General features: G+C 47.2%; 1 protein-coding gene across 1 annotated transcript in view; it reads right to left on the bottom strand.

The window, feature by feature from the left end:
• Window positions 1-9,827, bottom strand: part of WIPI1 (WD repeat domain, phosphoinositide interacting 1) — a 31,242-nt gene extending 21,415 nt beyond the window's left edge. Inside the window, exon 1 of the mRNA XM_010578735.1 lies at window positions 9,823-9,827. Within this exon, the coding sequence (XP_010577037.1) occupies window positions 9,823-9,827 (5 nt within the window). The remainder of the gene's footprint in view (window positions 1-9,822) is intronic.
• Between the last annotated feature and the right edge of the window lie 1,027 nt (window positions 9,828-10,854).

Raw genomic sequence — 10,854 nt, 5'->3', positions numbered from 1 at the left:
CGGCGGCCCCGGCCCGCTCCGCGGCGCTTGGCGGTGGTCAGGGGCGGTGCCGCCTCTCATTGGTCGGCGCTTGACCGGAGGGGCCGTTCCAACCGCGGATGGACACGAGGATAGGCCTATCGGAGAGGGGAAGGCGGGACGGTGCCGCCTCTGGGTTTAGCGGAGCCGGCTGCTATTGGCTGGCGGTGGGGAACAGCTGTGCGTGGCCACGTGGTGATGTTGTGGTTGCATCAGACGAGCCCGGGCGGCTGCGGTGCGGGAGGGAGGGGGCTGCACATCTGGGGGGGGCTGCACATCTGGGGGGGTGCACATCTGGGGGGGCTCACCGCTGCCTACAGCGGCTGGGAGGCGACCTGCCGTGGCGGCGCCGGTAGAAGTGGGACACACACACAGAGCAACAAGTGGCTGTTGGGGCGGGGAGGGGTTCAGTGACGTGGAGAAAAGGGGTGATGACGTCGTTGTGTCACCGAGCGGAAAAGCCTCCTCGGCGAAAGAGTGCTTTGGAGGGTCTGGTTTTCTCTTTCTTCCCCAAATTTACGCTCTGAGCTCGACTGCGTTTGTGCACCGAGCGGGCGGGCAGCGCCGGCGCTGCCTCGTGGGGTCGGATCTGCCGGGGAAAATCCAGAGAAAAACAAACCCCGGAGCCAGTCGCTAAATGACAAACGTTCCAGAAGTCGGTACAATGACATTAGCAGTGCACAAAAACGCAGGGGCAGAGCCTGCAAACCCCCTAATTAGATGAGTAATCCTCATGTGAGCGCTGAAGTCATTGGCCCTAGATCACTTGATGCGCACCACAGGACTTCTGGAAAAAAGAGCCGCATGCGGTACCATCTAAATGAGGCAGACTCTATGTGGACGCATACATCTGCCTGGATTAATCCCCCTTTGCAGCATGTGGGCCTTCGAGTGCCCATACTATTCCCCTGTAACAGACTTTAAAACCTGCAACCGTGAAGAGGATTGATTTGGGGGAGAAAGTGTGAAAACACGCAGCTTCAAAACAGCGTTAGCTTGGAGTGAGGCTGATGGCAGATCGTCCCTAGGACACGGAGCACATGAGAGATGCTGCAAAGGCAGCAGGGGAATAATTTTAAATTCATCATGTTTTGGGGGAAAACATCTTCTATTCATAGGGGCCTAGTGGGAAGCTCTAATAAAACCCAAAAATGAAACAGAAAAGCTCTTTCTGAACGTCCTGAGACCGTCCCTGTGGATCAGCATAGTTTGATTTTGAAACAGGATGTCTGACAGAAAATGGGGTTGTGGAGCAGGAAGAAGTTTAAAAACAAAACACTCAACAAACAAAAACAGAGAGTCAGTGCCTTGTATTTCAAAAACCAGTTTCTGAGCAACTGCTACAGTTGGATGTTTGCCACGTGGGTAATCACCACGAGCTGGTTTTAAAATGAAGCCTTGATAAAGCAGAGCCACAGAAACATCTGAGACTTAGGCAACACAATTATTTTTGTAGCTTGACTGATGCAACCGCATTGGTCAATCTTCCTTTCAGCGAGCTGCCTACAATGACTGTTTAATTAGCAGAGGTGGGAGAAACAAACAGTTCTTGTTCTCTGCTACAGTGTGAAAACCTTTGGTGGCCTTTGGAGCAGGTGTTGCTGTGGAGTACAGCCGGGGAAAGCTGCTCCCCTGGCTGGAATAGCTTCTGTGTGTTGGTGAAGCCCAGCCTCACAAGAGCCCTCAGAGATCTCGGGATCTGTGCTCTGGCAGATTGGGGCACTTGGGCTTTGGGCATGAAATAGAAGCTGAGGTGCTGTGCGTGGAAATTGTGGATCTTTCTAGTAAAGAAATGAGTTCTCTCTGATGTCTCAAATGTAAAGAAATAGCTAAACTGATTTTTCAGGAACATATCTTTGGAAGGAGGTAGTAGTTAGGGTAGTGGTTAGATCCCAAGATCTTTCTTGGGATCTGGGTATATGTCACACCTGGGGAAAATGGTCTGGCAGAGACAGCTGAGAGTCACGCCAGACACCAGAAGGATAGCTCTTGCTCTGATGCGTGCATTTGCTAGGAAGAATATATCAGGAGTTGGCTTCCCTTTCCTGACAATCCTGTGACTGCAGTAACTCCATGTGCAGTAACCATTGATGATAACAACCTCAACTTGGTCATTAACTCTAAAACCAGTCCAGAGTGTGGCCATCTGATCGTGAATATTTTTCAATGCGGAAAACTTTGTATGACAGATGTTGGTTTGCATTCTCCACCCTGGGTGTAAGTATTCAAGCCTTAAAGAGGAAATGGAGGTGAAGAAATTGGGAAACCAGCTGCTGTGCCTAGAAGGGCCTCTTCCAGCCATGGCATCCTGCATGTTGCCATTTGACATGAGAAGGGTTAGGTACCTTGTGACAGCTTTTAGGCTTTCTCCCTGGCTCAGTGTTTAAATTCCAGCCAAGCTCTTCCCTCTCAGATAAAAGGCTGCTCCTACTGATATGTCTGGTATTTGAATGAAATCTGCTACAGAAAAAGCAGGTCTTGGCAGGGGCTAAATCTGCTAAATATCCTTCACTGGTATTCGTGATAACCAGGAGCCCGTTGAGGGACCAGAGCCTTCCAGGGGAAAAATAGGCAGGAAGGAACAGGCAAAAGGTGAATGTCTAATAAGGAGAGCAAGCATTTCTCATAGCAAGGAAACCATCTTTTGCATGTGAAAGGAGCGGGGAGACGTGGCACGTACAGGTTCGCTTTGCTCTTATCTATTACCCTTACCAAGTGGTATCATCATCATCGAGGCAGAGGAGGAAGAAGGGGCTGCAGCCCAACCTTTAGGGGCTTTAATAGCATGGACTGTCAAGCACTGAACTGCCAGTCCCAGCTGCTCTAGGATCTCCAGATAATAAATGCTGCCATCTGGTGCCCCGACTCCAGCTGCACATATCGTTCATGCTGGTCCGGTGTCGGTACACAGCAATGCTTCTGTGTGGTACGTGTTAAATGGAGAGAGCAGTCTTTGCTTACTCTTTGGATTACCCAGTGGATTACCTGCACCTCCTCTAGCTTTCAGTACTGATGTGGGAAAAAACACTGACTTCAGAGAGAGTCAAGCAGTCCTGCTCATAAAATGCCGTAGAATGGAATGTGGAATTTATACCCCGCACTCTCCTCTTGCTTTGATGAGTTACTTCTTATGTCAGGACAGATAAGGCTTTTTTGGTTGGGTTCTGTTTGTTTGTTTGGTTGGTTGGTTGGTTTTTTCTCTCTTATACAGTGGAAAAGTGAGAATAAAGTGGAGAGCTGGACTGTGTATGTCAGAGGCCAATGTGAGTTTGGAAGAACCCTGATCACAAGATCTAGACACCAGAGAAATCATCAGTTCAAAGCCTTTTTCTTTTTATATATCATGATTCCTGTATCGAATATAAAAGTGTGGGAAAGAAAAAACACTGGACAGACCGTATTTGTGAGTCACCAGCAGATTGGCTTGTCTTGCTAAATTGACTGCACAGATACTAACCTAGTGTGGGGAGGGGAAGGGGTACACAGTGGAAGTGTGCGTGTCACGTGCATACAAGAAGTTTCATTGCACTCTGTTTAAGGTACAGAAATGAGGAAAGATGCATCGAGACCTTGAGAGCCATCTGCTGGCACTTACATTGGTCAGGGTGATGGAAGGACAAGAGTAGTCATGCCTGACTCCACAGCCAGCCTGAATGTCACCAAAGTTTTGAGAGCTTTACTTCTAGTAGTTTTTCCTTTTGAGTTTTTGATGCTGACCCTGAGCCAGATCCTGCCATTTAATTAGCTGTTGTTTGTGAGCAGCCCTTTCAGAAGTGCTTGCCAAGGTCAGGCAAGAGCTTGCAACCTAATGCTGCGTTTCCTTGTAAGTTGGATGAATGCTCCTTACTTTGTCCTTGCTCTGGCAAATATCCTATTTCCCTAACTAGGATTAGGGCATCACACTTACCCTGGTAATGGATTATCTCACTGGAGGCTTTCACTAATTGGTTTGACACACTGCTCACAGGAGTGGTACAGGCTGAGGGTGGCTGAGCTCCATGTCTCTTTGGGGTGCACACTGGACTCTTTAAAGCCTTGGAGTCTCTTCAGCTGAGAACCATAGACCTGTACCACAGCGAGCAAAGGGGTTAAAACTGGAAGGGGGGGGAGAGAGAAACTTTTGCCTTCCCCTTAACTCTTGGGTATAGCACTAACTGTAATTCCCCTGTAATCCTCTAAAGATCAAAGAATGTCCTGACATGAGAGATCAGAACAAGTAACCTTGCGAGAGAAGACTGGGAGCACACAGAGCCCCCGACAGACAGGGGAACATCGGGTTCCTGCACTGCCTGCTGTGACCAGACCAGAGGAGCAGTTCGTGTGGATGCAGCTTCATGACTCCTTTTGCAAACCATACCGCATCAGTTCCTGTGTGGCTGGCTTAAAACTTGTTCAAGTAATTCAACTACTCATCCCCATTACTGGAGCATGCAAACATGTCGTGAGCTTGGATTTATCCTCAGCCCAGAAAGCGCTTTTGTCCTCATCCTGCTGGGGGAAGCGGAGATAGAGCGAGGCTAAGTGACTTCCACAGGAGAAGCTAGAAATCAGTAGCAGAGCAGGAAACTAGACCTACATCTCTTAATCATCTTGCTGCTTCAGTTTTAGAGGGTTACAGTTGGAGAATGAAAAAGGCTATATCATATTCCTGCGGCACACAGCACATGCCAAGCAAGCCTTAGCTGACATTTCAAAGACCTATTGTTTTTAAAGTGGGTTCCTTCCATCTGGGAAAATGTTCTATTATCTTGGGGGGAGGGAGGCAGAAACTTGCATCAGAAATCGCTTGATTCTGTAGCCAGTTTGTTAGATGTCGGTCCAGACATTGTTTGGATGTCAGTCCAGACCAAGAACAGTGGATCTGACCGACTACATGATGTGTTTACTTTGCCACCTGCTTTCAGAGACAAACATATAAGCAAATGGCTGTTTTGACTGCTTTTATGTGTGCATTTATCTTGCAAGAGAACTGTGTCATAGATGATGCTTGGAGAGGGAGCTTTCCCCAGACTACTTCTGTTAAAAGCACGGGAACCGAGTATTCTTTTCAATGGGGGTATTTACATTCTATTACAAAACAAACACTGGTAGTATTTCACATGCATTCCCGGAAAAGAAGTCAACAGTAGCTGCACACTATCTCATTGCTCTTTAATTCGGTTTGCGTCAGAGATCTTAAAGTCAAGAATCACATTTGCAGATGCTTGGGCAGTTCACAAACTGCTGAAGCTGCCCAGAGGTTGTATAAAGTTAAAAGATGCAAAACAAAGACGGTTCACATCCAAATTGCGGGAGGCAAAGACCTGCTGCTCTCCCATCTCCTTCCCTCTCTCTGGAGGCCTGAGCCTCACAGGGTCTTTTTTTGCCGTGCTTCGGATGCTGTTTTCTATCTCCCGGTTCTGGTGAGGCAGCCTAGCGCTCTGACCTGCATCTGTTTCCCACTGTGCTAATTCCTGTCCTCACTCAGAGTTGAGGAGAGGGAGAGTCCTTGAAGTCCATCGCACTTGTGCATAGATACCTAAGCAAGGAATTTCCGACAAATATTGTCAGGAGGGTGCTTAGAAACTTCTTGCCCTGCTGCTGAGGTGCAGGTTAATTGCTGATCTAGACACAACTCCTTAGGTCAGAAGAAAGAGAGAACATTGCGTTCAAGTTAAACACGGTTGGATGGCAGGCAGAACACCATTATCTGTGTTAGAATTTAATCAGGGTATCATGGCTTGTTCAAAGTGTCATTGAGCCTGTCCTTAAGCAAACACAGGAGAGCTATGTGACATACCTCAGATAATGACGGCACCCCATCTGGCTGCACTGCCTCCCTCACGCTGCGGAGCTGTTTAGCATTTGCTCAGCAGGTAAAATGTTCCCAATGTTGCCCCTTGGGTGTTGGAAACCTTCCAGCTGGGAACCACACTGAGTGTGTGACGGGCTGTGTTGCAGCAGGCACGTCTTGCAGATGTAAATGAATTCCCCAGACTGGCCTATCTTTAAGATCTGGGCACTTCAGGGCATTTTTTTCTTGGCTCTTGGTTACTCTGTTTTCAGTCTTACCAGTCATTTTCTTCTTCAAAGTAACATATGGAAATGATTTGAGATCTGCTGCTCAAAGCAAACTTGTTCTGCACTGGGGACCATTTCACACAGCCATCTGCCCAGCTGACACGCAGCAAGACCAAAGCCAGCTTCCACGCACCATCTTTCAGGGTCCAGAGGGGTTTTTGGCCCATGGCATAGGTCACGATGGGGTTAGAGCAGGAAGCTCAAGTGCTGTCTTTCAGACTGTATGGTTTTTGATCACATCAATTCCTTGCTTTGTTCCTTTATTGCCTTTCATGTGGCAAAATTATAGATGTTGATACCAGATTTATTTATGCTGCAACTCATCCAGAGGCTCAGACTACTTGGCAAATGTTGTGCATTGCTGGGCACTGTGTGGCAAGTACGCTTTTTCTCTCCTTGCATGCAGGTATACTGAAGTGTCATGCTGAAAGCTGTCAGGTTTGTACAGTCAACTCCGGAGTTTGGCCTGGAACCCAGAAGCCCTCAAATAGTCTATTGTTAAATAGGAATACATTTTTTCTGTGTTTTGTCTCCTAATCTATGGATCTTCCTATGAATCATACTGTATAGTCTCAGTGAGACATGGTGTGCAGCAGCAATAGGCAGTTATTTTCTATGCTTGTTAAAGCTTAAACAAAATACAAGAAGACATGCCCAAAGGACACAGCATGAACATTGTCCTCTGACAGTGTCACAGTCTGCAGTGAGCTTGCACGTTTTAGTTCCGCTGACTTTGATTGCTGGTCGATGTGGATTTTAGGGCTGTTGGGGATAATGGCAACTTCTGTTGGTAGAAGAAACCTTTCTGTACCACTAAAGCTTCTTCATTCCCCATTCCCCCCACCCCAAGACAGTGCATACACAGCAGTCCCCCCGATCAAGAGTGTTGTATGTTGGGCTGTGGCTCTTTGGACCCTGCTTGTACCGCAAGGGTGATAGATTTGCATGATTTAACATGTAAAACTGGGGAGGGGGGATAAATACTGGCTGCTTCAATCGGACACTTGTTCGATTCATTTGCTTTCAATCCCAGTGGCTTGCCTGAGCTGGTGGTACCTCATGGGGAGAACACAATAGTAAGTTGGAATGGTATCTTCAGTACAAACGCCTGCTGTCATAACTCCGGTGTAGCATTCCAGCTACCCACAGGTGCTGTTAATTTTGCTGCCACTAAAGTACCTATCAAGAAGCTTTTTTTGTTCTATGCACACAGCAGGGGTAGATGACTTCTATGCTCTTGTTTCTCATCTTGGCTTATATAACTTTTTTCTTCCCCTAAGCTCCCCAATCACTGCCCCACTGTTATACCTGGCAGAGTGTGATTGCTCATAAAGGTACTTTTTTTCCGGCCTAATGATCTACGATTTTTTATTTTTTCATTTTCCTTTCAGATGGATCCAGTGACTCCTCAGCCACCTCAGCTGCTCTTCTCACCCCTTTAACACTGCTCCATGTGCCCTCTCCCCATGTCGTCCTCCCTGTTCCATGCACAGCTGCCTTACTTGGCTGCCTTGCCCTGGATCTCCTTCTCCTCAGCTAACCCGCTGTGCCAGCGTGCCCTCACTTACTTCCTCGGTGAATGCTGCAATGCTTTATGCTTGCAGGATAATACTGAGTCAGATCTGTGAGGTTTATATGATTGCATGGTGGTAAGCAGAATAGAAAGCCTTGACTTCTTCCCAGTGACCATTCTTAGCTTCTATTACTGTTGATCACCATGTTGATAAATAGCACCATAAAAATTAGAGTAATAAATTTAGTCTTTGTAAGAACTTCTGGGAAGCTTTGTTAAAAAGCAAACAAATTATCTTCCCACTTGGGATATTTCAGATGCTTTTTACAGACAAATTTATTGGTCTTTCATGAGACCAGGAATATGTATCCTACATGACTTAATGCAGAATGGCGATGAGCCAAATGCCTAAGAATGATGAGGTGGCATTATCACTCAGTTGAAGGAATTGTGATGATCTTGAAGAGGGCTGCTGTTTTTAATCATGAAAATAGTGCTTCTGACTCCTTCTTAATGAGGCTGAAGCAGAAGTGGCTAAATACATAAACCTAACAGTAGAGTACTTTACAAAAATGAGTCGACATACTGGTCCGGGTTCTCCAAGGTATTTAGGTAGCCAACTTGCAGGGACCTAAATATCTCTGGACACGTTCATCCAGAATCTGCCTAGAAATATCACACTTCAGGCAGTGTTTTTTTGGTTTAAAAATGAGAGCAAAAGGCTGCTAAAACCCAGGAAGTCCTATCTGCAGCTTTCTGCAAGTCCATGATGTGACACATGATGATTCACAGCCCCTGCCTGGGGAGTCATCTCACCTCATCCATGCTCAGACTCTGCCAGTATTTACCAGTCTCGAAAACTGAATGTCCCACCACTAAGGACATGTGATGGTTACCAGCACTGAAATCACTACCATGCTAACCCATAGTGCTTGCCATTGGGGTTGGAACCAGGACTGGCTACTAGATTTGTCTAAAACCCAAATATAATGGTGCTTTAGGACAGCCTCTCCTACAGGATAGGAGATGAAACTGAATTAGTAAAATGGTTCTGTGGGGTTCTTATTAAATGTAACCAGAAACAGCCAGTACCGTTCTCCACCTTACCCCTTTTCATGGTGACCCGCTGGCCGTGTCACGCTAGGTCTCTTACGCTTGCGTTGGTATATTCTGCTGGCAGACTGGGCAGCTCTCCTCTGCTCTTCGGCAGCCACACCCTCGGGCAACAGATTGCTTCATGAGAAACTCTTAATGCATAAAATTGTTTGAAATGAAAGTTGTGGGAAATAGTGCTGACGGTAATGCAAGCTATTTACTCAGGAATGTTTATTATTTAATTAGACAGTTAAGACCAGGGTCTGACTGTAATTCAGACCAGACCAAGTGGAACAGGGCTTTGTTTGTTTTTAATTTCTCTTACGTCTTTAACCGTGTTAAGAATCAACACATGAATATGTACGAACATATGCTTATGAGAAGCATGACTTAACTTTCAAAGATAAATCAGTGCTGACTCACAGTGAAGGAGTTGTACACAGTTAACAAGAGGGACCTCAGGCTGGCATCACAGGGCTCCTTTTGAAAGCCCGTTCTGTTCCCTTTATTACACTCCTGCCTTGCCATCCGAACTCTCTGGCTCCAGAGCTCAGGAAAGGATTGCATCAAGAGCATGCTGTACAACAGTATACTTGTTTTCTTAATAAAGAGAATGTTGCAGAACAGGTTTTACGTATGGGTCTGATCTTTGTTCTAGATGGGATCTATCCCAAAACAGCACCAGGACTTGTCCAAACAAGGAGTGAGATGTGACAATAGCAGACAGCTTGCAAAAAGTGAAGATAAAAAGCACACCAAAAAAGTATGTAGGGGGGAATGCACACAACTTTTTTCTAGTGTGCTGAAACTTCTAGTAGTTTTCAGTTACAGAAAGAAATACTGTTACCAGGTAAGCAAGTAGATTTGATAATTACTAATACTGTATTCTGGCAGTATTTCACAAATATTACGATTCCTTACAATCTCTATTTTCTGTAAAAGTTTCAGCTTTTGGCTTAGTGTCAGAAAATCATGTACCCTGGCTTCTAATTAACCCGTAACAGACAGAAGCTATCAAACATTTAAGGAATGTGAACATGGGGGCTAGCTTTCGTCTGTTGTAAATGGGGATCCAAGATCTACACCTAAGCTGTTATCCTGTACTTCTTTAATATGAGAACTAGTAAACAAGATACGCCATGGCGGATCATTCCTGATATGGCTTGTCATGTCACTGCAAAAGCACCAGTATCTTCTGATCTCAGAATACACATTAACCTCTAGTTATTGGAATCATTTTGGTTGTGTGTTATACCATTCTTCCAAATGAGCAAGCACTGATGAATTTTGGTTGAAATGCTCTCACAGCAGTCCTAACAGTGAGTTGTAAAACTGAGCAATGTTCTCAGTTATAAGGACATCAGCAGACGCACGATTCGGGGTTCAGTTCTCACTTTCCCAAGTCCTTGAACGGGGTCTGTCTCTCCCTGCCCACACAGCTGAGATCTTTGCTCGCTTCTTACAGGCTGTAAGTACACAAAGCGAAGGGATCCAAAGGGCTCATCTCAGCCGTAAAGACCTATGAAATAATTCTGCGCTCGGATTTCAAATCGATTGTAGTGGAACCTTTGCCAAACTCGAATACAGTTTATTTCCCGCCCCAGAACAGCCTCTGATCTCCTCACCCAGCAGTTTCAAGCCCAAGGCTGGCCAGCACCCGCCATCCCCAGCTCTATCACGACTTAATCAACGCCTCGCCCGGCAGGCCGACCACCTTTCACCCTAAATGCCATTTAGCAAGATTTCGGTTAAGCCTAGCGCTGTCAATCCCCCTGAGGCGAGGCCTACGCAGGGCAGAAGCGGCTCCGCTTTTCTCCGAGCCTCCGCTACCGCAGCCGGGGGGGGGTTCCCTCCACCCGGGGAAGGAGCTCGCCTCATCCCGAACCCCGTCCCGGGGCCCGTCCCGCCGCGGGTGCCCGCTCCCCTCAGCGGGTGCCCGCTCCCCTCAGCGTCCCGGCCGCCTTCTCCCCGCCAGCCTCGCGCGCCTTAAAGGCTGCGGTCCCCACCCCTCCAACCTCTTACGATCGCCCTGTTGGGAACAGCGGCGCCCTACGTTGCCCCTTTAAGGTTACCGCGGCGACGGCTCTGGGTGAGAGCGAGGCGCATTGACGTCACGGCGGGCGGTGATTGGCCGGGCCAGTTGGTTTCCGGTGGGAGCCACCGCCGCC

Source organism: Haliaeetus leucocephalus, unplaced genomic scaffold (genome assembly GCF_000737465.1).
Source record: "Haliaeetus leucocephalus isolate CR32 unplaced genomic scaffold, Haliaeetus_leucocephalus-4.0 Scaffold646, whole genome shotgun sequence".
Taxonomy (NCBI): domain Eukaryota; kingdom Metazoa; phylum Chordata; class Aves; order Accipitriformes; family Accipitridae; genus Haliaeetus; species Haliaeetus leucocephalus.
This window is presented reverse-complemented; position numbering and strand designations above follow the sequence as displayed.